General features: G+C 49.3%; 14 protein-coding genes across 14 annotated transcripts; 7 read left to right on the top strand and 7 right to left on the bottom strand.

Annotated features, from left to right (window-relative positions):
• Nucleotides 1–944: 944 nt before the first annotated feature.
• On the top strand, nt 945–2,649 carry FPRO_11687 (uncharacterized protein; the record flags this gene model as incomplete). The annotated part of the gene is made up of 4 exons (XM_031221190.1): nt 945–1,062; nt 1,125–1,426; nt 1,497–2,246; nt 2,299–2,649. The coding sequence occupies 4 exons, from the start codon at nt 945–947 to the stop codon at nt 2,647–2,649; spliced, it is 1,521 nt and encodes a 506-aa protein (XP_031086774.1).
• Nucleotides 2,650–2,743: 94 nt separating this feature from the next.
• FPRO_11688 (uncharacterized protein) lies at nt 2,744–3,319 on the bottom strand (the record flags this gene model as incomplete). The annotated part of the gene is made up of 1 exon (XM_031221191.1): nt 2,744–3,319. One exon carries the CDS (start codon nt 3,317–3,319, stop codon nt 2,744–2,746), a length of 576 nt encoding a protein of 191 aa, XP_031086775.1.
• Nucleotides 3,320–4,306: 987 nt separating this feature from the next.
• On the top strand, nt 4,307–5,500 carry FPRO_11689 (uncharacterized protein; the record flags this gene model as incomplete). Its single annotated transcript, XM_031221193.1, has 2 exons — nt 4,307–4,604; nt 4,653–5,500. The coding sequence occupies 2 exons, from the start codon at nt 4,307–4,309 to the stop codon at nt 5,498–5,500; spliced, it is 1,146 nt and encodes a 381-aa protein (XP_031086776.1).
• Nucleotides 5,501–5,537: 37 nt separating this feature from the next.
• On the bottom strand, nt 5,538–7,509 carry FPRO_11690 (uncharacterized protein; the record flags this gene model as incomplete). The annotated part of the gene is made up of 9 exons (XM_031221194.1): nt 5,538–5,799; nt 5,849–5,950; nt 6,000–6,222; nt 6,272–6,358; nt 6,406–6,594; nt 6,644–7,003; nt 7,050–7,154; nt 7,204–7,361; nt 7,409–7,509. 9 exons carry the CDS (start codon nt 7,507–7,509, stop codon nt 5,538–5,540), a joined length of 1,587 nt encoding a protein of 528 aa, XP_031086777.1.
• Nucleotides 7,510–8,401: 892 nt separating this feature from the next.
• Nucleotides 8,402–9,426, bottom strand: FPRO_11691 (uncharacterized protein; the record flags this gene model as incomplete). The annotated part of the gene is made up of 2 exons (XM_031221195.1): nt 8,402–9,228; nt 9,276–9,426. 2 exons carry the CDS (start codon nt 9,424–9,426, stop codon nt 8,402–8,404), a joined length of 978 nt encoding a protein of 325 aa, XP_031086778.1.
• Nucleotides 9,427–10,030: 604 nt separating this feature from the next.
• On the bottom strand, nt 10,031–11,942 carry FPRO_11692 (uncharacterized protein; the record flags this gene model as incomplete). Its single annotated transcript, XM_031221196.1, has 3 exons — nt 10,031–11,383; nt 11,435–11,753; nt 11,803–11,942. 3 exons carry the CDS (start codon nt 11,940–11,942, stop codon nt 10,031–10,033), a joined length of 1,812 nt encoding a protein of 603 aa, XP_031086779.1.
• Nucleotides 11,943–12,858: 916 nt separating this feature from the next.
• FPRO_11693 (uncharacterized protein) lies at nt 12,859–13,292 on the top strand (the record flags this gene model as incomplete). The annotated part of the gene is made up of 3 exons (XM_031221197.1): nt 12,859–12,943; nt 12,999–13,096; nt 13,146–13,292. 3 exons carry the CDS (start codon nt 12,859–12,861, stop codon nt 13,290–13,292), a joined length of 330 nt encoding a protein of 109 aa, XP_031086780.1.
• Nucleotides 13,293–13,695: 403 nt separating this feature from the next.
• Nucleotides 13,696–15,370, bottom strand: FPRO_11694 (uncharacterized protein; the record flags this gene model as incomplete). The annotated part of the gene is made up of 6 exons (XM_031221198.1): nt 13,696–13,926; nt 13,973–14,822; nt 14,873–14,995; nt 15,047–15,177; nt 15,229–15,299; nt 15,349–15,370. 6 exons carry the CDS (start codon nt 15,368–15,370, stop codon nt 13,696–13,698), a joined length of 1,428 nt encoding a protein of 475 aa, XP_031086781.1.
• Nucleotides 15,371–16,838: 1,468 nt separating this feature from the next.
• FPRO_11695 (uncharacterized protein) lies at nt 16,839–18,231 on the top strand (the record flags this gene model as incomplete). Its single annotated transcript, XM_031221199.1, has 4 exons — nt 16,839–16,964; nt 17,020–17,673; nt 17,729–17,866; nt 17,920–18,231. The coding sequence occupies 4 exons, from the start codon at nt 16,839–16,841 to the stop codon at nt 18,229–18,231; spliced, it is 1,230 nt and encodes a 409-aa protein (XP_031086782.1).
• A 673-nt stretch (nt 18,232–18,904) lies between these two features.
• FPRO_11696 (uncharacterized protein) lies at nt 18,905–19,888 on the bottom strand (the record flags this gene model as incomplete). The annotated part of the gene is made up of 5 exons (XM_031221200.1): nt 18,905–19,356; nt 19,407–19,548; nt 19,600–19,625; nt 19,676–19,694; nt 19,745–19,888. 5 exons carry the CDS (start codon nt 19,886–19,888, stop codon nt 18,905–18,907), a joined length of 783 nt encoding a protein of 260 aa, XP_031086783.1.
• A 199-nt stretch (nt 19,889–20,087) lies between these two features.
• Nucleotides 20,088–21,413, top strand: FPRO_11697 (uncharacterized protein; the record flags this gene model as incomplete). Its single annotated transcript, XM_031221201.1, has 1 exon — nt 20,088–21,413. The coding sequence occupies one exon, from the start codon at nt 20,088–20,090 to the stop codon at nt 21,411–21,413; it is 1,326 nt and encodes a 441-aa protein (XP_031086784.1).
• A 463-nt stretch (nt 21,414–21,876) lies between these two features.
• FPRO_11698 (uncharacterized protein) lies at nt 21,877–22,662 on the top strand (the record flags this gene model as incomplete). Its single annotated transcript, XM_031221202.1, has 1 exon — nt 21,877–22,662. One exon carries the CDS (start codon nt 21,877–21,879, stop codon nt 22,660–22,662), a length of 786 nt encoding a protein of 261 aa, XP_031086785.1.
• Nucleotides 22,663–23,429: 767 nt separating this feature from the next.
• On the top strand, nt 23,430–25,293 carry FPRO_11699 (putative dihydroxy-acid dehydratase; the record flags this gene model as incomplete). The annotated part of the gene is made up of 2 exons (XM_031221204.1): nt 23,430–23,497; nt 23,565–25,293. 2 exons carry the CDS (start codon nt 23,430–23,432, stop codon nt 25,291–25,293), a joined length of 1,797 nt encoding a protein of 598 aa, XP_031086786.1.
• Nucleotides 25,294–25,701: 408 nt separating this feature from the next.
• Nucleotides 25,702–26,718, bottom strand: FPRO_11700 (uncharacterized protein; the record flags this gene model as incomplete). The annotated part of the gene is made up of 2 exons (XM_031221205.1): nt 25,702–26,639; nt 26,688–26,718. The coding sequence occupies 2 exons, from the start codon at nt 26,716–26,718 to the stop codon at nt 25,702–25,704; spliced, it is 969 nt and encodes a 322-aa protein (XP_031086787.1).
• Between the last annotated feature and the right edge of the window lie 277 nt (nt 26,719–26,995).

Here is a 26,995-nt window from a genome sequence, read left to right on the forward strand (position 1 = left end):
TTGATTGCGAACGAAATAAAGTGAAGCAACGTCTAATTATATCCATTTCGGAGACAACCTTTCTTGGCGTTCTCAATCCAATGGTACCTTGCCTTGCCTTGCCTTGCCTTGGGGTTAGGGAGTGATAGCTCTACCTACCTACACTACAGCAGCCGAATGGTCGAAGCTTTCACCCTTCAAGACTCCATCGACGGACCTGATGGTCAAGGCGTCTTCCTCGCAAGGAAAGAGTGGGAAGTGGGAAGCACAAAGAGTGAACTGGAATGAACCTCTTGGTTTAAAAAAAGAATGATAATCACAGAATGCAACCATGCTCCTGTTTTTTTTCGCACCCACGTTTCCCGAATGGTCCCTTTTGAGAAAAGCCCCGGCATCAAGATGGCGCGGCGCTTCCTCAACAGGTAAAGCCTCATGACTCGGGTGAAACTTTATTTCGATGATCCTAACTTTTGATGGGTTAGCTTGGGTTTCTATCTGAGCCCAATCGTCGGAGAGCCTTGGGCCTTGGGGGGAGCTTCTTCTAAGCGAGCTCGGAGCAAGGTTCCAGAAGCAATGGGCCTGTTGGAGTAGAGAAAAGGGGGCTTGAGAGATGGGAAGTTACTGAGTGATCGAGTGCGTGAGTGAGTGAGTGAATGAGTGAGCAAGCAACTCGTGATACTACTCCTCACGCTGAGGCTTGGCCCTGTATCCTGAGCCTTGTCACAACTGTAACGTTAACTTGAACTCCCGTCCATCGACTGTTTTAATATCATCGTATCCACTTGCACGGTATCACCGATAACTTCTTCCCCATACCATATCTTATTCCAAAACAGAGCTAGACCCAGAAGCCGTTACCGCTGAAGAGAAACGAAGTGGTCGAACCTCCCTCCCTACCCCCTCCCCTTCAGCCCTGTAAACTCGACTTAACGCGCGGCCATCCGTCCCGCGGAGAAAGAACAAACATGCCGAAAAGCTTCGTCGTCAAGTATCCCTACGTCTGGCTGTGCTGCGGCTTCGCTGCCCTCGGAGCTTGTCTGTACGGCTATGAGGGCGTATACTTTACCGGAGTTTCGACTCTCGGTATGTCTCTTTCAGCTGTAGAAAGTATAAGTATTCCTCGTATAGCTAAGCTGACTGTCAAGATGTCTTTGTTCGCGACTTTGGAACGCGGGGTGACGATGGCGAATTCCACATCTCGCCCCAGAACCTAGCTGTCATGACGAGCATGATCAATGTGGGCGAGTTAGTGGGATCGTTGTTAGCAGCACCGTTGAACGATCTATTCGGCCGAAAGGGCTCGCTCTTCACCGGCTCCGTTACCGTGGTCGTTGGTGTTGTAATGCAGCTATCGACGACTTCGAGCCGTGCTCTTATCACCGCCGGTAGAGCCGTATCCGGGTTTGGGGTGGGAACCTTTTCCGTAACTTCGCCTTTGTACATGGGAGTAAGTTTTTAAATTCTCCGATTGATCATGTACGATTGGCCTTTGTTATTGATCGTTCGGCTACTTGTAGGAAATAGCGCCCGAGTCTCTGAGAAGCCCTCTTCTCATGTGCTGGCAGCTCGTTTTGTCTGTCTCACAGATCATCGCTGCTGGTATCAACAGGAGTGTGATCCACAACGACACGAGTTTTGCTTATCGATTTCCGATTGGATTTCAACTCGTCTTCCCATTGATTCTATTTCTTGGGATTACATGGCTTCCGGAATCGCCGCGCTGGTTGCTCCGCCGTGGGCATCATGACAAAGCGATGCGATCTCTCCGCTTACTTCACCATCAAGACAAGCACTACGATGCTAAACCCGTGATGCAGAATATCGAAGAAGATCTCGAAAAGGAAAGTTCTAGTGAAATTGAAAGCGCATGGATTCAACTACTCACAGATCCAATTGAACGTCGCAAAGTGATCTACAGCGCCGGCGCCCTGATCGCCCAGCAGATCAACGGCATCCAATGGTTCTACTACTTCGGCACCATCTTCTCCAAAGCAATTGGACTCAAAGATCCATTTCTTATGACCCTTATCGTGTTCATCATTCAAGTCTTTGTCGTCCTCGCGGCGGTGTTGCTGGCCAACAAGATTCCGCGACGACCTCTCTTGCTCATCACCACGGGGATCATGACTGTGTCTATCTTTGTCGTTGGGTGCTTGGGTATCCCTGGAGGAACTCCGAGCGAAACTGTTGGGAAGGTGATTATTAGTTTTGTGATTATTGAGATTGTAGCATTCAACTTTGCTTGGGGTCCTCTTGGCTGGACCATTGTAAGTGTTTCACCCTGTCACCAGAGCTCTCCTTCTGATACATTCTACTTAGGCTTCTGAAATGGCTGTTGGAAGAAACCGAAACAAAATCTACGCCGTCGCCGTTGCTTCTTTCTGGGTCACGGTCTGGGCTACAGTCTTCACCCTACCATACCTCTACTACTCCGCCAACCTCGGTCCCAAGACAGGCTTCGTGTACACAGGTCTATGCTTCGTCACGTTGTCCTATGTATACTTCTGCGTCGGCGAAGTTACGGGCCGCAGCATGGAGGAGATAAACGGCTTCTTCCGGGATGGTATCCCTGCACGGCACTGGAAGAAGCAGCCGTTCGTTGAAGCCCAGAGAGGTCATGAGGTCAACCTCGTTGAGGTACAGGGACACGAAAAGACAGCGAATTGCTGAGATGAGTTATGAATTATGTGTCTATGAGATCTATACCCGCTTTTGTCTATATGCTGGTCATGAACACAACTTCTCGAAACGTTTCTGTGCTGTCTTATGGTCGACTTTGCCAATACCCTCCGTAGCTTCGATTGTAATATATCGTTTTCCTGACTACAGTCTCCTTCCCATTGTGAACAACCCTCCTTGGCACTTCAATGTATCCTGAATGTAATTGCTTGCGGGACCATGTCTTATCTCCACGTCTATGTCTTGAGCGTGCTGTGGGTTGCTGAATATCGGGACTCGGCAGTCGCGGCAAAGGCTGCGCCATGTCAAAAAGAGGTTCCAAAGGTTCAGGCTCATAAGCCACGGTTGTGTCTGGTGTTGCTCGTCCATAACCCATGCTGTCTCTAGTGAAGCGATCCGTGAAGCCCACGCTTCCCATCCATGTTTCTTGTCGTCCCGTGGTTGAGTATGGCGATGGTGAAGGTGTGTTATTTTGAGTTTGTTCATTATAATTGGATGCGGTGATAGGATTTGAAGGCCTATCAGTGTATGAGGGAGCGTAGGACCCTTGTTGAGTTAACGAGGTTGGGGCTACAGCCTGCATTGTTCGTTGAGAGTGCTGATGTTGGTATTGCGGAACTGAGGTATAGTTGTACGTGACCCGTTCCATATCGCGAGACATTGCGCCTGAGAAATAATATTGAGATTGAATTTCAGTATTTCTTTTAGTGCTTGCTTCTTGAACAAGATTGTAGAGGTGATTGCTATTCATCTATCTATGAGCGATTCTGCTCATATGTTCTGCAATCCTCCTACCTTCAACAACGCCACAGTTTCTTTCTTTAGACTGTTCCTGAGACATGAAACACACAGCTACCTAACAGCTTCAATTGCAAGAGTTCAGATGCCCGTTTCAGCAATGAGTCGCTACTTTGTTCTTTGTTCTTTGTTCTCTTGGCAGGGGTGCCAACGGTTTACCAGTGCTGAGGTTGAAGATACCCAAAATAGGTACGGAAACGCCGCCATAACAAAGGAATGCTTTTATAGTGCTTCTGAAGTAGTTATAGATTCATTGTCCATCACTGCTGGCAGTGCTTGAGACGCATCATTCCTCATGGCCAAGTAGCTATGGACTATGCACGCTGCTCTTTCTCTGCACTGATAACCTTTCATGCCGCAAAGTGAAAATAATCCAAAAGCAGTTAATATTCCAATTAGAGCATTTTTTTTGAGTCGATATGGCTTGTTTGTGGAGAGTGGCGCTCCACATTGCGGCTGCGACTTCAACTGTAAGACGGATGTATTTTCTTTCAATCCGACAACTCTATTACATTTTATGCTTAACCTTTTGGAAGCCTTGTAAAACTTGCCAGAAACTGAGGTTCTAAAAACTAAACAAGCCTGTACCTAAAGTAGGCGCACAAGATTACTTGTATAGCGATTGACCTTATCACCGAAGCCTCATGGTTCATGTTGCAAATCAAGGCGCCATCTTGAACACTCATGCATCATCACTTCTCTGTATGACTCTAAGACATGGAATACATATTGTGAATTGAGGGGAGATCAACGTTGGAGGGACTCTCTTTATAACGTTCTTAGATCGCCCCCTTTCTCCTTGTCTCTTGGAACCCCAAACATGCCAGCCTAAACATAACAAGATATCACGATGCACCTCTTACTACTAATTTACACCCTGATCGGTGTGGCAATTGCCCAAAATGTATTCACTACAGGAACATGTGTGACTCGGCGAGGATGCGGCCCCTTCCCTACAGCTTCTCCTACACCTCCCACTACGATAACGAACACCATTCAATTAACGCTAAACCGCACCGTAACCATCTGTCCTACAGAGACAGTCTCTGTTTTCAGTACCACCTCAGCCGTATCTTTAACTCGGACTGTCAACTCAACTGTGGTCTCTACTCTGCGTGTCACCGCGACGTCCACTGTCACGATCAATGGTGAGCCAAAAGCCCCCTCAAGAGGACTATGATTCTGACAACGCGTAGCTACCACCACCGACACAGAAGAAGCCACTACTACTGTCACGTCAACAAGCACCATGACATTGACAGCCACCATTCGACGCACCTCAACTATTCCTGCTACATCAGGCTTCGTCCCCATCGCCTCCGAACCAGGCTACGTTCCTAGACGCCGCAACAAACGTGGCGGTGACAAGTTAGTACCGACTGCTAAACCGGACCTGGAAAAGAGATGCTGGCCAGATATCCGAGATGTTGTCTGCAACACTACCATCTTCACGCTGACCACCCAAACCGTTACACCGGCTGGATGTCGTCCGCCGTTCCCGACTATAACTGTGACCCAGAGCGAAAGTGTGTTCACTGTCACTACCACAGTTACTACTACCGTTACTAGTACGATGACTGAGCGTACAACTGTGATGGCGACCGTGGAGAATGTCATTACTGCGACGACTACCTCGACTTGGACTTGGACCACGAGGCCTATCGATCGGAATACGACATTCTTTGCGACCACCACTCTAGCTACTGCAACGACGTATGCTGCATGTCAAGCGAATAATCTCATCAATTCAGCCAACGGAGGACATTTCATCTGGAACATCAACTACGGCGGTTCACAGAATCAGATCCAAGTGGGAATTCCAGCACGGAATGCTTATGAATGCTGTGTAGCATGCCATCAGACCCGAAACTGCATCTGGTCCAACTTCCCCGGCGGCTGCGAATTGGTAATTGCAAACTCCTGCAATCCCAACAGCAACTTCAATTCATCATTCATCACTTCACCAGATGTCAGGAGGGGAACGACGATTAGTAACGGCCCTTGTGGATTTATTGCCAACGGGGGAGATATCCCTCTGGTTTAGATTTCGAGTAGAGTGTATATACCTGGGTCACCCCTATTTAAACATTTTCCTCCTTGTGCTCGGTCACAGAGGATCTCGCACCAGCCTTGACCATATCGTCCTGCTCGCTTGGAGCGCGATCGTGAACATAGCCAAACATGACATCCATCTCTTCGAGGGTCTTGCCCTTTGTCTCGGGGAGGAAGACGAAGGCCCAGACGGTGGCTGTGATCATCCAGCATGCGAAGAAGAACCATGTTCCGTAGCCGAAGGACTTGAAGATGTAGGGGAGAGCCTTGGTGATGGCGAATTGGGTGAGCCTGTAGCTGTTGGTTATTGATCTTTAGGAGGAGTGTATAGGCGACTTACCATTGAACACAGGCTGCATATGTACCTGTCAAGGTTCGGAGAGCACCAGGGAAGATCTCAGCTGAGACGATCCAGGGGATACCGTTGAGACCAAAGGACCAGCTATAAGAGTCAGCATATTGTATCCATCATACCGAATAGGAGAACTTACAAGACAGAGTAGATCATGATCATAGCGGTAGCAGCCTTACCACCAGCGGCAGTCGAAGGAGAAAGCTCCTTGCCCTCGGCAATGATAGTAGCGGGATGTCCAATCTTGACATAAGCTCCAACGATCCAGAGACAGACAGAGCACATGGCAGATGAAATAATGGTAGGGTTACGTCGTCCCCACATGTCAATGAGAGCACCATAGAAGATGATAGATGCGACAGCTACACAAAGAGTCAGTAAGGGCTTAGTACCAGAGGAAGTTGAACATACCCTTGACAAGACCATAGATACCAGTGTAGAGGGCAACATCGCTAATACCAAGAGAACCGAAAAGGGTGGGTGAGTAATAGTTGATAGCTATTAATCGTCAGCAGTGTTATGTAGAAATGTGTTGGTCAACTTACCAGCAGCACCAGACATGTTCTGCAGAGCAAAAGAGCAGAAAACAAGCAGAACACGGTTTCGCATTCCCTTGCGGGTAAGTTCAGATACAGCACCTCGGAAAAGAGCCCAGGGTCCGATACCGAACCTGCTAGCAACGAAGGCTTCATCCGCAAGACGCTTTCGGATCATATCAAGATCCTCCTGAAGATCTATTCCACAATTAGCACCAAGCTCTTCCCCTAGGCGAATAAAACTTACACTTGTGATCACGAGGAATCTGTCTCAGACTCTCAAGCGCCTTGGTAGCATCCTCCTCACGATTCTTGCGCATCAACCACAATGGACTCTCATGAAGGAAGAAGCCACCAATGAAGAGGATAGCAGCGGGGGCGATCTGCACAGCCATGGGGACTCGCCATGCTGCAGCGGAGGAAGGGTTCATATTCTGGTTGATGCCATAATTGATCCAGAAGCCGATCAGAGAACCGGTTTGGTATGTGACTTCGAAGAGACCGGTAAGAATACCGCGGATGGAGACGATGGAGAGCTCGGCGATGTAGCTGGGGACTGTGGCGGTGATGGCACCGCATGCGATACCGGTGAGAGCGCGGCCGGCGTCTGGAGATGTTAGACAGAGACTGAGATGGGTTGAAGAGTGGCTTACAGATATAAGACAATTGGTGAGTAGCAGCAGTCATGAGAATAGCACCGATGAGGAACACGACAACGTTGGCCTGGAGAGCCCACTTGCGACCAATCTTCTCAGTAACTTCAAATCTGTCAGCAAGTGCCCGTAGTCCAGGAGATGAAAAACATACTCAAAAAGCAAATGATAGCACCGAAGAAAGCACCAGCTTGGAAGGTAGCAGTGATGTTACTCGAGATATCAGCCGAGTCCTCAGGCTTGATGTTGAAGTCACGCTTGAAGCTATCGCGAGCAATGGTAGTGCCGATAAAAGCAGAGTCATAACCGAACCTATAATTGTCAATACTCAAACTTCTCGTTTCAGTGAGTAAACTTACAGCAGTGATCCCGTAGCAATAACGGCAGCCTCAGTGTACAATCGCCAATTGTACACCTCCTTTGGCGTAGGCCTATCTTCCACAGCGCGAAAGCCACCCATATTGTCTAATCTTGAGCTTCTCAAATTTACTTTGTCTGTTGAGTCAAGTCAAGTCAAGTCAAGTCGCAATGAAAGGTAATGTGCATGTAAATCCTTCATCCCCCGCAGGAAGGCCCCTTCGGATATATAGCTTATCCCATCGTCAATCCGGGGGGCGTGGGGAAAGCAGAATAATAATCCGGGGATGGGTGTGGAGAAGGCGAGGGTGAGGTCATTCCAACTCGTTTCGCATGAGGAATAAAGAAGTGACAGGGGTTGTAGTAGTTCATCATGAGTCAGTTGAGATTTTGTTTGGAGAAGCATCCGACACGCGAGCCGATGCGACGGCGAGAGGCGATTGGTCCCTTGGTCATGCGGGGATGCTTGGCTAACAAGATTGGTAATTTAGGCGAAGGATGTACCGAATTTTCCAAGGCATCGTATGACCTTGTTCCATGTTTGAGCGAAAACTAATGCCGGAATAGATTCATTATCAGTCAGAGAATGGTTCTTAGCTGAATTGACTATGGTCTGATGGTTGACAACCGGCTCGCAGCTCGGTTCATAGCGGAATGTTCATGATGAATACCAGACTAACATTCCCGACCCTTTGATCCGGAACAAGATCCGGTAATGAGAATAGACAGAAGAAAATGATAGTCAAAGAGCATCATGCGTGTATGAGATAGTCGAATTCGCGAAATATGAAGTCTCAATGACACCAAGACTCGCAATTGCCATGGTGATGTTTGCTGTTTGTATTGTTGTGGGGTCCATAAGGCTGGGTAGTAGAGTATACCATCTGATGGTTTACTATTGAAATTTGGTATAAAGATGTACTTGAATATTCTTGAATTCTTTCTTTCATATGCCCTTTACGTCAAATTGCATTGTATCATCTCCAAAACACCCTCTAGATATTCTCTGCCCTCTTGCCAAGGCCCTTCTCAACAGCCGACAGAGGCTCAACAACCTTGTGAATCCACTCCTGCTTACTCTCATCACTATACTTAGGATAAGGCCGTCTGCAGTGGCAGCTCTCGAGAGGATATCCTCGGAGCTTAGCAACAACCCACTTGGTACCGTTGATACCGCCCTTGGCAAATCCCCATTCCATCTTTGCCAACTCAAGCTGTGCAGCCTCAGCCTCCTTTGTCTTACCAGCCTTATACAGATCGTAGATCTGCAGACAGGTCTTGGGATACAAGTTCGCGACACCGGTGATGGTGCCTGTGCCTCCGACAGAGAGAGCGGGAACGAGCCAGTCGCTCTGTCCAGCAAGAGCAAAGAACTCCTCGGGCTTAAACTGAGCTGCTATGCGAGCAACCTTTGCGATGCCACCACATGTCAACTTCACGCCAACAATGTTGGGGTGCTGGCCCAGACGCTCGAGCATCTCTGAGTTGACGTCAAGGCCAGCGACAACACCAGGGAAGTTGTAGATGACGACGGGAACAGGGCTCGCCTCGGCGAGCTCTTCGAAGAAAGCCACGATGGCATCTTGTGTCATGGCAAAGTGGAAGTAGCTGGGAGTGAGAACAAGGACAAAGTCGGCGCCAGCTTCCTTAGCGAGCTTTGTCTCGTTAATGGCATCTCGTGTGGTTTGTGATGAGGTGCCCAGTGTGATTGTGATATCGGGGCGGCCAAGGGAGACTGCGATCTCTCGAGTGGTTCGGACGAGCTGTGACTTTTCGGCGGCGGAGAGTGTGACGGCCTCTCCGTTTGTTCCAGCAATAACGACTGCAGTTTGTTAATTTGATTCATGTGATTCATTCGTCTGAACATACTTCCGTCAAGACCAGAGCTTATCAAGAACTCGATGTGCTTCTTCTGAACGTCCCAGTCGATCTCTTGGTTGGCATCATTGGCAAACCAAGTCAGAGAGGGAACGTGAATTCCGCCAGGGAATGGCTTGCTCGTTGTCGCGATTGAACCCATTGTGAATAATTGAGATTAGATGCTGGGATACTGCTTGTTCAGATCACAAGATGTTGGAATGAAGAATGAAGAACAAGATCAGAGCAAAGATGATCAATCGTCTCAAGATCAATGGAGAGGGTTTTGTTCCACACTCCGATATTGTGGAGATATTCTTTCTGCCCCCATCGGATCCACGGGTATCATGCCACGTCCCATGCGGGGATCGATGCAATTCATGACCATGATGGTTTGTCGGTTCGTCCAAGTGCTAAGACCCATCCCCAGCTTCGTCCACTTTAGCATCATGCGGGGAAGTTGGAGACAGCCACATCCGATCGGCTCGACGAGTGTGGGTGGGGCATCGAGCCGAGCGTCAACTCGAACTGTTGAAGAACAAGAGAAGAGAAGCTAGAGAAGCTATCCATGCCAAGTCGCATGATATTAGTGGCATGAGCCATGGGAACTAGTTTGTCCCGATCTGTCGGATGCATATGCGAAGCTAGCTAAATGGTAGTTGGAGTTGCAGAAAGGTTGGTGAGCGACCATTGGTGGTAATTCATTGGCGATGTTCCGTGCTTGTCCAAGGAGCAAGCCGTTAGAAGCCGACCATGTCCCAAACAACTCAGACAATTGCAAAGCATGAGTTGAAAACGGCATGCATTACGGCCCGGATATCCATTCGTGCCTTGGCAGCGTCTTGTCGAGCTTGAACCTCTTCCAACACTTGCGCCGTGATGCGCGCGTTGCCAGCAACCTTTTCCATTCTGAGAATTTGAGTCTTTATCCACGCCTTTTCGTTGGCGTCTTGCTCTTCGACTCCTAGCATCAGCAGCGGCCATAGCATGTTGACGGGAAGAGTATCCTCAGGGTCCAAGTCCGCCACAATTTGTCTAGCGAGATTTCGAATCTGATCTAATGCCTCGGACGCTTCCTTCGTCAGGGGAAGGTTCTTGTAGGCAACGCGGTGAAGGTGGACTTTGCTAGCGTAATAGTTCGAGAGGTACGTTCGAAATGCTCGCGTGATGACAAAAGCTAGATGCTTCGAGACGTGAGGCTCCTTGAGCTTGCCTGCCACAGCAAAATCCATCAATGGTGGACGGTGTTCGTATAGAGTTCGCAAATCCGCCGCTATGACCGTACCGATGTTCATGACTTCGATTTCGTCTTCGACCGTCCCTCGAGAACGATGCCAGGGGTCTATCTTTGATATCCTCCCCATGAAGCTTTGGACTTTTTGGTAGAACACAACGCCAGGCTGATACAACACTTGGAACAATACGTCCTCGATGTCATCAGTGGGATCTTTCGAAACTTCTTCAAGCTCACCATCGAAACTCGCGGGTGATGCTTCTACTAAAAGAACTTCGTCGTCTTTGGTGAGGAAAAGACCAGAGCCACCAGCCGTTACCGCCCGACCATCGAGAAGTCGAATCCAAAGAAGCAACTGCTTCTCTACTGCTGTTAGGCCGTGCTTATTACTACTTTGGAAGAGCGTATATGCGCGCTTGAGATTTGAGTGCGCAGCATCGAGACGACTCTCCAAGATATCGATATAGCTGAGAAAGAATAATGCTGCGAGAAGGTATTCGCGCGCAGGGCTGTGTTCCGACATTGGAGTGCCATCATGACTCGCGACCTCAGTAACGCCTCGCTGATAGTGATCCTCGTCGCTCATAGTCCAGTTTCCATCGCGTCGAGAAAGAAGTAAATTCGAGAAGGCCATGATCGCGTGTCGTACCATGGGAGAAATGCTTGCCATTTCGACTACAGCTTGTCGCATGGACACCCACTTCTTCTGAGTCTCGACTTCAGCGATGATAGGGGGGTTCACGGAGTTTGCGAAGAATTCCATCAACTTAGTGCTTGCATCCGTAGTATCATGGTCCCGGCTACCATTGCTCTGTGTCAGTGAGGGCGCTGAAAGTGGTGTCGTAAATGCTGTCCTGTCTGGGAATGTGATCTGCGATTGAGCCGCCTTTTCGTGTCAGTACCGCCCGCATGGATGTAGTCAATAGTTCCATCTTACCAACATATTTGTTTCCAGCCCCTGGTTCTGCTGTGTCTCTGGCGAAGCGTTTTGCCAAAAATCACCATAGTCCCACATGAAACTTGCGTAATCGAAGACTTCGTCAACTGCGTTTCCTGGTTGGAATACTGAGCTCCCCGGTGACGTGTCGAAATTCGGTGATAGGTGCTGCTCGATAGATTGATCAGGTACTTCAGTGGAAGGCGCTTGTCTCCTTTGAACTCCTGATCGCTGCTGGGGTCGCCATTTGCACTCCATATTCAGTCTCTCGCAATGAGAGCATCGTGGTCTTTGCTCATCACATTTGACTTTTCTCCTCCTTCGAGTTGATTAGATGCTGCATCTATTGACGCTTGGTTCATACATACTTGCATGTTAAACAACCCTCGCGTGAGCGGATCTGTCGTCGCGCCGAGGTCGCAGGTCTTGTATTTGATGGGCTGTGATTTTGAGGAGATGCACCGCTTGGAAGGCGAGGAATGAGAGGCCGTCCACTGTTCATGTCCATTGTAGCGTCTCGCCGCCGAAGTTATAAAAGATAGATGATGCTACAAGGGCTGATTAGGTCAATTAAAGTTGATGTATAATGCAAGATGAGGAACCTAGACCCGTCACCTGACGCGGAAGAGCTCCGTTTGCGTTTACATTTGCATTTGCGGGGCGCCTTCCAGAAGATCAGGAACCCGCGTCTACATCTGGGGTAATAAAAAGAAGGTGCTCTTCAAGTGTGTCTTCTCCAAGAATAAATAGCTCATGAATTTGTTTGTATTCATAAGGTGAGATGAATTCAGATTACCAACACATTATAACTTATCAATGATCTCTCCGCACATTTTGGAACCAATTCCCCCCTCTTTCACATCAAGTGACAAGTTTGATGACAGTGGGTGGATCGGCTAAGTCAATTCTGACACCCTTGGCGGGTGAGGCCCGAACTGTCGGGACAGACCAACGGTAGACTTAATATCTCTGGGCTCAGAAACGGGTTGGTTATAGAAAAGAACTCTGGTAGTATTAACAATCACTGGTGGAATATTCAATTTTACTGATAGTTCTATCAAAAAGCACATAGTGATAACACCAACTAAGTATTAGTTTGTGACCACTACTGAATGTCATGTCTTCATGGAGCAGCTTGACTTACACCGAGCTCAACGAAACCCAATAACAACCTTTGCGACTCGTTCTTTCTGTCGCACAAATACAACAGCGATGAATTTAAAATCTCACACATGATTCTACAACTCAATGTGCATCTATATGACGTCAGGCTTCATGTGGACGGTTAAAATCACTTAACCTTTTCGTTTCGCTGCAACTTCATCTTCTTAACTCAAACACCTATTTATCCTCATATATCAAGACAGCCCTCCATTTCTAACAAAATATTCTGATAAAGATTGAAACACCTCAAGTCGTTTGTCATGCCTACTCAAGAAGTGCTTAGCCAGTGGGAAGCTTCTTCCCCGACTACCAGAAGCGAAGGCCCCCTTCAAGGCACATCAAACCGTTCGTCTCCTTCAGCGTTACCTTTAGTCATTCAACTAACATCATACTTCTCAAGCTCCTCAGTCCCTGGTTTCTAAACACGAGTGCTTTGCCGCGCGACCCACCGCGGAAGTATGCCCGACTTGTAACGATGGACGTCTTGCGCTCGATCAGGTATTATAGTCCCAAGATTTGGAGACGAAAGGCTAAGGGGTTCCAACAGGATCGTGTTCGCAATAATGGTGCTCGTACGCCCGGCTCTATCCACGCCGACATCGTCGCACAGATAGAAGCGAAGCGAGAGCGAAAGGCCTCGGAGGAAGCAGAGAAGGACAAGAAGAAAGCCGAGGTTGAGGAGAAGTCAGCATAGAAATACTGTTGCGTTGCGTATTTCTCGGCGCCATGTCTGCTATCGAAAAAGGGCTTGGTAGCGCGGGTCTATGATCCTCTTGGTGGTTGATCATGGGTAAGGAACGGAGTTCTGTCTTGTTCGTAAAACGTTGCTCGGAATAGGCTTCTTTCGTCATTTTCAATTTGATCTCTATCTCTGGTGTCATCTGATCACAAACAGCCCTCAAACATGTGCGTGTTGACTAAAAAAAAGGGAAACTCAAAGAAGGACAGAAACAGAAGCCTGGGAGTTTGCCAGTACCCCAACTTGAAAGCAGTAATCGGACATCATCTTAGAAAATTGGTATATGTTTTCTATTATATCTTTTGTACGTCTAAACATCTATCATCATATCAACAAAATGTATCCCTGCTTGCCCTCTCTAATGACCCTGAGACAGGTTCACAACAGCCCATTTTCCGTTCCACGCCCACTTTCGAGCACCAGAATCACCACCGCCACCCTCAAGTTGCTTCAACTCCTCATCCTTGCCCTCCGGAAGACCAACGACAACATCGGCCTTGCATGTTCGCAAGGATAAGATGTTGACGCCTGACGAGGGACCCATGGGGCCGAGGGCCTCGATAAAAGGTGTGGTAGCGGGCCAAGCAGCCTGTCACAAGTCAGCGTTGGTTTCAAACAAGATGGAGGTTACTTACATCAGCGACGAGCTTGCGGTAGTTCAGGTCGCCCTTGAAGATGACAAGTTCGGCTTCCTTGAGCTCCTCGTGCAACTCAGGGTTCTCAGCCGGTAATCGCCAGAAGCTACCGCCGTAAGTCCAGTACCGGTTTGGTCGGAGCATAAGTTGTCCCTCAGCGTGGAACGTAGCCCACTCCTGGAATAGGAACTTAAGGTCCTTCTCGCCCTCCTCAGATAGGGGCTCAGGCTTCTTGCCCTGAAGTTCCTCATCCTCTGACGGTGTGTCATAAAGAGCGCGGGGGTTGGCAACAGCGTTCAACAAGCCGCTGAAGTCGCTGGGCACAACGTCGGAGACGAACCAGGGGATGGACTTGGGTCGTAGGACAACTTGTGTGGCGAGACCAGCTGAGAGAAGGTAACCGGCCAGAATCATATCGACATACAACTCAAAGCCAGCATTGTCGAGGACGATATCAACGCGGCGCTCCTTCTTGCCCTCAGCCTGTGCTTTCTTAAGGATATCAAACGCCTTAGGGAGATCGTTGACGAGGATGTTCTTCTCGGCCGCCTTACGAGCCTCAGAGCCCTGGAGTTTCTGGATATCCTCATAGGTCAAGTTTGTGAGTAGTGACAAGTCTGTAGCGTTTCCCCACAGGCAAATCTCGAACATCTCCTGGAACAGAGTCTTCTCGGCCTTGGGATCATGTGTTGAGTCCTTATCAGCACGGAGCTGCTCGACTAATTGTCTATAGTTGCTAGCGAGCTCGAGAACCGCGGGTCTTGATGATCGGAAGGTGTCCATCTTCTGTCGGGCGAAAAGATCGTAGGATCTCCAGTGTTCGGTCATGCGGAATATGGCCGCGATGCGTCTGAATGTTGTGAGCGGCGCACGCAGATAGCCATTGTCGCATGGACTTACCTGTATAGGTAGCATTCGGAGAACAACCATGGTACATCGTACCAGTGAGCATCGGGGCCAAGAGCCTCGAGCTCCTTGTTATATGTCTCGATCTCTTCCGTGAATCCATCGTCGGGGAGGGGACTACACAGTCAGCTGTGGTGTTCTTCTGTGCGCGATATAAGTATATCGTACCTGAGCTTTCGGTCATGCTCGACCTCGTACTTGAGATTGGCGAGTTGCTCGATAATCTTCTTGCCCTCCGCTAGTTTCTCGGGGTCGCTGGTCTTGGTAACGGCGCGGTAGACATCGTCAATTCCCTGGGTCTAATTCAGAGTTAGAGAGTGCCTCGTGAGCGACACATGCAGACGTCTTACAAGAATGACAGGCCATCGCCTCTTGACGGATTCACTCGCGAACGAGGTAGGATCGCTCGTTTTGTATTGGGCTGTCGGCGGAGTCAGTCGCGTTCGAAGGGAGAGTCGAGAAGCACATACGGGTCTTGGTGTCGTGCTCCATTCTGCTATCTTTCTCACCACCGAGATATGAAGAGGAGGGAGGATAAGTTTTCTGCTGATCGATCTTGAAGATCTTCAGGGAGCAATTATTTAAAGGTCTAGTCCGCCATCATGGAAGCGGAGGGGTACGCGGGGCACTTTTTTTGGTGGGGTTCAACAGGAACAGTCTCGAATCTGACGTCAGGAGCAATTTTGAATGCCGAGCTGGTCGGAAAACACCATGAGAGGCTAGACCTGACTACTGAGGCTTGGAAGAGCTGTCTAATTGCCTGATTAGGAAATAAAATCATGAATAATTAGCTGAAGACATTGTGAGATGACTGATTGTTATCATTGTCCAAGTCAGTCACAAATGGTAATTCATTCTGTCATGATAAGAACGATTGCCGACTTAACCAGTTCATCTATCTCTCCATAGGCCCTTCGGTTCGTTGTGAGTAACCTGAGACTCGGCATACCTAGTATACTTTAGACTATCCATGAGTATGTTTCGAAACCGCATATTTCCCTTTCCTGTAATTTGCCTCTCTGACTCGCTCCCAGCTAGCCTGAGCAACGATTTCAGCCGGTTCGGTTGAAACATTCGATTATTCGATCGGCCGATACTCTTGGTAAAGTGTCTCGAGCTTGAGATCTCTCTTCCTCATCTGGTTGCTTCGTCTTCATCTCTTCTCTAACCTATGCATCTATTGATCATAATGATCGCCATCAGGGTCCCAAGAATGTGTTCTTTCTGTGTCTGTTCCGCACTTCAGCTATAATGTTGGTCCGAATAGCATCAGCTGCATGTTTCTGTTTACCCAAGATCCGCACCACTCAACCGGCACGTTCATCCCGACTACCCTGCCCACATCTCAATTAAGAAGAAACATACCAGGTAGTGACGGTTCATCCGACCTGAGAAAAAAGGCATTGAATCGTCTGTTTCAACAAGGTTGTTTGAGTTTACATCATGTTTGGTCCGCTTATGAAAGGGTCACCAAAGCGTTTCGCTAATCCTCAACCCAGTCAGGAAATACTAGCTACACCTCCGATTGGCCCGCAAGTTCAATCATCAACCTCACTTTGTACAATTCATCGAACGACTCCAAATACGCGACGCAGAGGAAGGTAGTACTCGGCTTCATCCTCGGTGGATCACCAGCGCTGAAGCGGTAAAAAGAAGTGCATTTTTCCATCTGGGGAAAACGGGAGCTGGCGATGAGCCGCACCAATTAGTACGAGTTGGACGTCGTGTGATTTGTTGATCAATTCCGATCTGAGACTTTCCCCGGACTTGTTTTTGTGGAGGCATCGACTTATACGACTTTAACCAGCAGTTGTCTTATTAGCCGGCAGCTCAAGCATCATGAAGTGCCGTACCGGAATTAGACGATCATGCTCATGAGTCGAGTGTATATAAGAGTCGTGTTTCCAATTCCTCTCCAGTTGATATCTTGTACATACTCAACAGCTCTAGTATCTTTACAATGTTCTTCAATACCCAATCTCTCGGTGTCGTGGCCCTCGCCGGATTAGCCACGGCCGTCCCTTCACGAAACCATCTTCAAACTCGTGAAGTTGGCAAGCTTCCTGCTCTTGGCTGGAACGGCTGGGTGAGTTCCTCTCGAGTATACCTGTCCATCTGTTCGTCGCTAACAGTACCTCCAGAATCAAGGACAATGTAACGCAGCTAGTGAGAAAGTTGCCCTTGCTACAGCCAAGACCTTCATCAGTCTGGGTCTCAAGGACGCCGGATACCAATACGTCAACATTGATGACTGCTGGTCTACAAAGCAGCGAGACTCTAAGGGCAACCTCGTCCCTGACCCTGCAAAGTGGCCAAGAGGTATCAAGCCAGTAGCCGATGAGATTCACGCAATGGGTCTCAAGTTCGGTCTTTATGGTGACGGCGGAGTCAAGACTTGTGCAGGTTATCCAGGAAGTCAAGGCCACGAGCAGCAAGATGCAAACCTTCTTGCCAGCTGGGGTGTCGACTACTGGAAGTACGACAACTGTTACACACCCTGCAACACAGGCAACGCTGCTGATATTCAGACATGTCCCAACAACCAAGCTCCCAGCTCTAAGCCTCGCTATGAGAAGATGAGGGATCTCCTTCGGGCTACAGGAAGGGATATCCTCTATTCGCTCTGCAACTGGGGTTATGATGAGGTTTGGACCTGGGGTGCTCAGGTTGGACACATGTGGCGAATGAGCCAGGACAACTGGGGCAAATGGGCAGATGTTGTCCGCATTGCTAACCAGGCGGCACCTATCCTGAAGTACACTGTACCAGGCCACTACAACGATCTCGACATGATGGTGAGTCTTGACCCTACCTTCGCCTTTATTGAGTATGGAGCTGACCAAAACCTAGATCCTTGCCAACGGTGCTCTCACTCCTGCTGAGGAGCGCACTCACTTTGCCATCTGGTGTATCACCAAGTCTCCTATCATTCTTGGAACAGACATGACCAAGCTTAACAGCGATGAGGTCAAGTTGATCACGAACAAGGTATCTACGACCATTTCCCTGGCCCCTCCTAACACCTGCTAACTATGCTCCAGGGCCTTCTCGCCGTTAACCAAGACTCGCTCTCCAAGCCTGCTGTGCCTTTCACTCCTCCCAACACACCCACCAAGGGTAGCGGCGAGATCTACCCTTACTGGTCCGGCCCCATCTCAACCGGAACAGTTGTCGCCATCGTCGCTAGCAAGGGCAACTTGAACACTCAGCTGAACCTCAAGGACGTTCCAGGACTGAAGGATATGGAGTACTCGTGGACTGAGCTTCTGACTGGTGCCAAAGGAAAGGGCAAGACTGTCTCGGCCAACTTGCAGACACACGATGTTGCGGTCTTCCGCATTGACCACAACTAAGCCAATGGGTTTGAGACTTTTTGAAGAGTATATATTTTGAAACTGTATCTACGATTCTATGTACAAAAATCGTTGGAGGATGCTGCCACGCAAGGTCCATAAGTGGATGGATAGTTAGTACATAGCATGAAACTTGGTTCTCGAGTCTCTCATAAACTCTGGCTTTCTTTGATGACCCAAAGTTGAACAACACAAGCCTTGGCCAACCTGGTGGCGATCTCTAGTAGTGACCGAACATCTGCTGGCAAAACTGTCAACATTTGCTATGTTGACCTCGCTCCACAGGAAATCATACTGTCCACGTTGGAAACGTTATGTAAAGTGAACTTCCACCGCAGCCGCTATGCATTACGCCGAAAAGCACAGTAGCCATGATGTCATCTTCAGCAAGATATCATAGATTTATTCCTTTTGCATTTGAGACAAGATCCAGTAATATCTATGGGCGAGGTTTCTCCCAACAAGAGCGCACGCAGTGAAGCTACCCTGCACTGCGAACTTTTCTCCCCAGAGTTATTGCGATGATCCAATAATGATGTGTTGCTCTTAAGAGCATGGAAACAGAGCCTGACTATGGGCCAACTTCCAGAATGTCCTGTTCAAAGCAAACTCGACAATGTATTTCATAGACGCTTGTTTGGGACAATATATATCTTCACCCCAAATGACCAAGTCAACTCGCCTGAGGCGCATCACCTCCTCCCTGCTTCTCATCCTTCTCCTTCTTTTCTTGCTCTGACTCGGGTCTCTTTGTCAAAATCTCGTCGATAACGCCGAGTTCTAAAGCCTCCTCAGGAGACAGGTATTTATCCCGTTCCATCAGATCATTAATCTCCTCAAGAGAATACTTTTCATGACCTTTTGCCTTGTTGAGATGGTACTGCATGATTCTATTCGATTGTTCCCGTGTCTTCTGGATCTGGTTTGCGTAAATCATGATATCGGATGCTTGGCCTCGAGTGCCACCCAGCGGTTGATGGATCATAATCGAGCTGTGGGGAAGAGAGAATCGCTTGCCCGCTTCACCTCCTGCGAGGAGGATTGCAGCCATTGACGCAGCGCCACCGACACACACTGTTGACACTGGTGACTTGATGTATGTCATGGTATCGTAGATCGCCATTCCTGTGCCCCTTGTGAGCCTCGATTGTAAATTGGTTATCGGGCGAACGTACCTGAGGTGACGGAACCACCAGGAGAGTTGATGTACATCGTGATCGGCTTATCTGGGGTATCGGACTCGAGCCAAAGCAGCTGTGACACGATCGAAGCAGACATGTAGTCGTTAACTTCACCATTCAGGACGACTATGCGTTCCTAGAACTATTAATAACGATAACTCGATGGCTAGAGCTTGTCCTTCCTTACCTGTAGGAGCTTGGAAAAGATATCCCCTATAACCCATCAGCTTCTTGAATCATTTGCGATACCAATTCAAACGAACATGTTTTCCTTCCGGCAGCCTGCAATAATTAGCTGCGCGCATGCAACAACCTGGACTCAGGCAGCTTACCGACGACTCCTCGATGTAGGGCATGGGAATGTTGCCCCTTGGTGATATTGGCGAGTTTCCGGAAGAACTGGAGAAGCCAAAAGCTCTCACATGTTGTTGCGACACGCCGCGCAGCACGCGCAACATTCTTGGCCGCAGAAACATGATCGCGAATGGATGTGAACGGTGATGTAAGTTTACGGACCGGGGCCGGGCGGAAGTGGTGGGGGGATGGAAGCTACGAAGCTGGGGCTCTTATCGATAAGGATCCGACCACGGGAGAAATTTAGCTGCTCATCGAACGCTTTGCGACAAGCATAGCATCACAAGTCAACAATGAGTTCGTTATAACACCACGAGCACCATGAAGAGATACACAAAGGCCTGCGTTGGCCATATTAGAACGTCTGGGTCACCGATCAATTGCCAAAAACGATGGCTTTCTTACGACAAATCCGAATTGAGCAAAAAGGCCCTCTTGAACCAGATCGAATCGGAACTTGATCGAATGGCGAGCGGCAAACGAGCGAGAATCCATCCTGAAGACAAGACTGTAGACACAGATGCTGGAAGATTACCGATATCTCCCGTGATGGACTACAAGTTCATGCAGGCGAGACGACGTACGAAGAAAGCGATGCCCACGGCCATATCAGGACAATTTCGGAAGAAGCTATCAAATAACCCATACGCTGAAGCATTGATGGGTCCGACAAGATGGTGCAAAAACACGAACGCTTGCCTACCTAGATACTTCTTGCAGGACTTCGAATTGGTCGAGCACCCAGATCCTGAGGAGAAGAGCCAATGGTGGGCACCAGGCCCATTTTCTTTCTTAAGAGTCAAGCCGAAAAGAGAAGAGCGAGAGGTGGAGATGGAGTCCAATGACTTGAAATCAATATGGAAGGGCATTGAACGAGTGCGGAGGCAGATCGGACTCGTACAAAACGAAATCGAAAAAATGGCTACAGAATCCCAAACAACGTCGACCCAAGCAATACCAGGAGACGCAGGTGTCGAAGCTGAGGCAAGCACAGAAATAGGCGTTGAGGATGTGGAAACGGACGAGGGACTGATAGAACGACGAGCACGCATTGTCGCCTACACTCTCGCGCGCAAAAGTGTAATCGATATGATCGGAGGAGTCAATGGAAGGAAAGGTAGCAGGGGTTATCAAAAAAAGATGAATTCCCACCAAGGTATGGCACACCTTGAACATGATGTCGAACGAAAGATTTTCCGAGCAGACATGGGCGATGTACTTCTTGGGATGATGCGACGGGTGGCTGTTGATACGCTCATCACACGCTCTTGCAGGGAAGGCTTATGGGCACCAAACAAATTCATAAGGTCTGTTGCCAGCTGGGAAGAGGCGAAGAACATCCCAGGAGGTGGAGCAATTCTTTATATTCCGAAGGAGGATATGAAGGACATGAACAGTTATGCGACTCTTGATATAGCAGATGCTTCTTATGGCGGTAAGATGGCAGTTCATGATCTGCGATACTTACTAGGAGAAGAAGAGCTTGAGAGGTTGAGAGAGAAGTCACAGGTATTCCGAGACCATGAGATTTTGGTGTTGAAGAACTTCAGAAGTGGAAGCATGCGAGCTCTGCATTTGCTTCTTTGGAGACTGCAAGGATACTTGGCGTTGCCTCAAATTGGGCCCATTGAGGGGAAGCAATACTAAGGAATGTAAAATAGAAATGAGATACCATGAATGAACATCAAGATGAGTTGTATTGTCTGCCGCATGAGATATGATGTTTGTCCGGCCGGCCTCCAATCACGGCCCGGCCCCGCAATTGCCGATGGCGCCAGGTGTCACCGCCGCCGATAGACTCCGAAGGTCAAAGATCCGATACGAGTTAGACTCGGTAGCACAGCGCTGTGATTATTTGTTCGGTACCCGTGTATCGGACCTGTTAGATATCCGTTCGTTCTTTGCATTTATTTTTGAAGAATACTCTTTTGATCCCATTTGAGCGAATTATTGTTCAGCATTTGATCGTTTGCAGGATTTGATCTCAGCATACCTTTAGATAAGGATCACGTTCAGCGAAGCTCTTACTCTCATTCACCAAACACAACTCAAGAACCAAGCACGACCAAACTTGCAACTCAGAGGATCAAATCAAAATTGGACATCGACCATGGACACGAACCCTGAAATAGTCCAGCCTGCGGACTGGCAGACCGGCGAAGCTGTCCCAGTCTTTCTCATCCACGATGGCGGCGGCACCACATTCTCATACCACTGCTTAGAACCTCTCCGTCGCCCGGTCTACGGCATCTATAACCCCAAATTTCACAGCGGCGAGCCTTTCGACGGCGGCCTCAGCGACATGGCCCGTCTCTACACAGGCTGGATCAAAGAAACTGTCGAAAAGCCTGACTTTCCCAGACGTCGCAACGCAGCTGGAAAGATCCGACTTCTTCTTGGCGGATGGAGCATGGGCGGCCACTTGAGTCTCGAAATCGCAAAGCAGCTTGAAGATTCCAACATCGACGTCATCGGAATTCTCATGGTCGACACAATCTACCCACACAGGTTCTCTAGTGAAAAGCGCAAGATGCCCAGCGAAGACTCGAAGGAGGGAAAGAACAAGAACCAGATTCTCGCGGATCTAGCTATGGCCGATGCTCGTCGTATGATTCAAGCTTGGACACCTCCGGTCTGGGAGGCAGGACGTCGGCCCCGGATTAGTCTCCTCCGGGCCAAGAAGGCCGTGCCCTCGCCGGACGGGACGGATCTTGTGGACTGGAGCCGTGAGGAGCGGAATCTGGGGTGGGATATGTACGACAAGGACTTTTTCGCTGATGTGGTGGATATTGAGGGACATCACTACGAGGTTTTCAAGTTTGAGTTTATTGAGGATATTTCGAAGAAGATGAAGAAGGCACTGGATGATTTGGAGTGGATTGCCTTGGACGGTTGAGCGTCCAGTCAGACGAGAAGGTCAAGATCGGACTTTGAAGATTTAGACGAAGACATGGTAAGTGGCTCGGCTGTTTATGCGGGCTGGCACTGATGGTTATTAGAACATGAATGAGACTTCATAGAATTAGAGAGTACAAAAGTCATAGAAATTATGAAGATACATTCAGAACCTCAATGATACAGCAGGGGTCTATATGATCCGCCGGTGTCGCTCTCAATTGGCGACAAGGATGACAATCTGTATATTTGCAAGTCGACTTCTATAACTTCAGCATAAGATAAAAACAGCAAATAAATACAGTCACATAAACTCACACGAAGAGGCCGGATCCTCGGCATCATGGACGATCTTACATTGCATCCGTAGCTTCAATCAGACGAGTTCAGTGGATAACTCTATCCAAAGTGGACTCCAACGCTTAAGCCTCCCTCCGGACTTGAAGCACCTCCCCCGAAGAACCATCTCCATGAGGCCACCCAACCAATCAAAACACTCCAATTGTCATGCGGGGAGCTCTTCACACCCTGGGCTGGGACGTCTCCCCTCGCCTCTCCCAGTCACAGGGAAGATCACAGGGACTAAATTTTGGGAAACAAAACCACAGCCGACATCGCAAGCCAGAAAAAGTCCACAACTTCATCCCACCGCTTTTACTCAGGCGTCGGACTCTTGTTCTTACCCAATTTGAGTTTGTGGTTGAAGCTTCAATTGACGTTTTTTTCCCTTTTCTCCTTCGCACGTGAAAAAGATTAGACGTCGTCATTATGCTTTCTAGGTCGTTGTTGAGGTCTAGAGCTGTGGGAGCTTTCCCCCTCTCTTCGAGAAGCAATGGGTGAGTTATTCCATCTCAAACAATCAATTGGAAGCTCAATTATCTTCTGAATACTGACTCGTTACAGCCGCTTCTTCTCCGCCTCTGCCCTCCGCGCCGATGACAAGATCAACAAGGTCTCCGCCAACATCACCCAGCCCAAGGCCCAGGGCGCATCCCAGGCTATGCTCTACGCCACTGGTCTCTCAGAGGATGACATGAACAAGGCTCAGGTTGGTATCTCGTCCGTTTGGTACGAGGGCAACCCTTGTAACATGCACCTCATGGACCTCTCCGCCATCGTCAAGGAGTCCGTCGCCAAGGCTGGTCTTATTCCCTACCGATTCAACACCATTGGTGTCTCTGATGGTATTTCCATGGGTACAACTGGTATGCGATACTCGCTCCAGAGCCGAGAGATTATCGCCGATAGTATTGAGACTGTCATGAATGGTCAGTGGTATGACGGAAACATCAGCTTGCCTGGCTGCGACAAGAACATGCCCGGTGTCGCCATTGCAATGGGCCGTGTCAACCGTCCCAGTATCATGGTCTACGGTGGTACCATTCGTCCCGGCTGCACCAAGCAGGGCGAGTCCATCGATATCGTTTCCGCTTTCCAGGCCTACGGTCAATATATCACCGGTGAGATCACCGAGGAGCAGCGATTCGACATTATCCGAAACGCCTGCCCTGGTGGTGGTGCCTGTGGTGGCATGTACACTGCCAACACCATGGCCACCGCCCTTGAGACTCTTGGCCTCACTCTTCCCGGTAGCAGCAGCAGCCCTGCTGAGGATCCTAGCAAGAAGGCTGAGTGCGAGAGCGTTGGACCTGCTATTCGCAACATTCTCAAGGAGGACATTCGACCTCGCGACATCATGACCCGCCAGGCCTTCGAGAACGCCATGATCGTCACAACCATCCTCGGTGGCAGCACCAACGCCGTCCTGCACCTTATCGCCATTGCCGACTCTGTCGGTATCAAGCTCGACATTGAGGACTTCCAGAAGGTTTCCGACCGCACTCCCTTCCTTGCCGACCTGAAGCCCTCTGGAAAGTGGGTCATGGCCGATATGCACAAGATTGGCGGTACTCCCGCTCTTCTCAAGTTCCTGCTCAAGGAGGGTATCATTGATGGTTCTGGTATCACCGTCACTGGTAAGACCATGAAGCAGAACGTTGAGAACATGCCCGGCTTCCCCGAGGACCAGACCATCATCCGACCCCTGAGCAACCCCATCAAGCCCACCGGTCACATCCAGATCCTCCGTGGCTCTCTCGCCCCTGGTGGCTGTGTCGGTAAGATCACTGGTAAGGAGGGTCTCCGATTCGAGGGTAAGGCTCGCGTCTACGACTCTGAGCCCGATTTCATTGCCAGCCTCGAGGCTGGTGAGATCAAGAAGGGGGAGAAGACCGTCGTCATCATCCGATATGACGGTCCCAAGGGTGGTCCCGGTATGCCTGAGATGTTGAAGCCTTCCTCTGCCATCATGGGCGCTGGTCTCGGAAAGGACGTTGCTCTCCTCACTGACGGTCGCTTCTCTGGCGGTTCTCACGGTTTCATCATTGGTCACATCGTCCCTGAGGCTATGGAGGGTGGTCCCATCGCTCTCGTTGAGGACGGTGACACTATTGTCATCGACGCCGAGACACGTGCTATCGATCTTGTCGTCCCTGAGGAGGAGGTTGCCCGACGTCGCAAGGCCTGGAAGGCTCCCGCCCCTCGATACACCAAGGGTACACTGAGCAAGTACGCTCAGCTTGTGAGGAACGCCAGTGAGGGCTGTGTCACCGACAGTGGCCTCAAGAACTAAAAAAGGGCTCACGAAAGCCAAATCAACTGTCAAATGTAACGATGTAATTCCTGTTTAATGGGGTGGGAAAAGGCGAATTTAGATTTTTCTGGGTCAGAACTTATATCCCAATGTTTTTTTCGTTCTTAATGCCTTCAAAGTGCCTCCTCGCTGATACGTGAAAATGCTCTGGGCTGACAAGTCTACCTAACAAGCTATAACGTAGAATGCGTATCTTGAAACAACCAGAAAAAGACCAACCACAAGAACAAAACGCAAATCCACGAATGATTGTGGATATTAGGCCGACTGAACAGAATGACCTCCTATAGCTCCTTGCAATGCGAACTCAAAACTCAACTTTACTTAAACGAAGGAATACTCTGCTGATCATATCAACCCTAGATCTTCCAACTCTTACATAAGTATTTATTTCTTTCCGTTCAAAGCGTCCACGAAAGCTGCCTTATCCTTCATTGTAAGGCCAACCCGCTTGACACGGCTTAGTCTGGCGAGTGCCTCGCCTACTCGATCAAGAACACGCTGCTCGTCTGGGGAGACACTGGAACTAGCATCACCACGGTTGCGTAGCTCGGATGAGGAAGGTGTTACACCGTTCGTCTTGGCGGCAGAGGTGTTGATCTGGCCTTCAGCAATGCGCACGCGAATACACGTCGTTGGTCGAGAGAGGAGATCCCACAAGAAGCGGAACCACTTTCCAGGCACTGGTGTCGTGATGTCGGAGGGCGTGTATCGAATGCTAACAGGGAAGATATGGACGTCGGCAGGAGTCTGAAGGATACTCGGGCTGAAAGGCAGAATAGCCTTGCCATTGGTGGTACCACATTCGGGGAAAACAGCAACGATCTGTCCAGGGTTGCTGTCTAGAAGATCCTTGATCTCGACTAATTTCGCATTTTTAGGGGGGCCAGTCTTCACAGGCGAGAGAGCTGCCAGCACAGCACCCAGCAAGCTCACACGCTGGACCTTGCGAGTATCGGGGTACGAAATGGTGAAGATTGGGTCGAAGATAGCAGCGAGGTAGATAGCATCGATAGGGCTCGAGAAGTTGGCAGCGATAACTGAGCCAGGGTGCGGGAAACGCTCGCGGGGTTGGTCGGCAAGGGTGCCACGTTTGACACCGTCGAGCTGAAGGTCAACCCACCATATTCCCGGTATGGCCATCAATCCCCATAGTGCAACCTTTCGAAAGATAACTGGCAGCGGGAGGAAGTGGAAGAAGAGGAAGTAGCCGAGGAAGTAAGCGATGAAGAATGGGAGGCGGAAGAGGAAAAGAGCGGCGTGTGTGAATGTCGCAAGCGCTGATACGGGCGTCGAGACGGGAAGAAACGGCGCAATGCCCGTTGCTAAGAATGATTAGCATGTGAATATTATTAATCCGTGGGAGACTCTACCTCTGTCGCGAAATTGGCTGTATTTTTCCATATTGTTGGTGATCGTGTGTAAGACAAGGACAAAGAGGACAAGCGGAGGGGTAAAGCTATCGAGACATGGAAGAGCTTGGGAGCTATCTCTTTATGTTATGTTGCCAGCGACGTATGATGAAGGCGATCCGGAATATCGTAGCGAGGACTAATGGGACGGCGTTGCGAGGTCAAGTTCTGCGACAGCGCATCTATTGAACGTCATGTCATGGATCGAGGGTGACATGTGAATGTGAATGTTAATATGTGGCCCCCACGTTAGGTTGGCTTGTTCTCGC

Source organism: Fusarium proliferatum (genome assembly GCF_900067095.1).
Source record: "Fusarium proliferatum ET1 genome assembly, contig: FPRO_scaffold010, whole genome shotgun sequence".
NCBI lineage: Eukaryota > Fungi > Ascomycota > Sordariomycetes > Hypocreales > Nectriaceae > Fusarium > Fusarium proliferatum.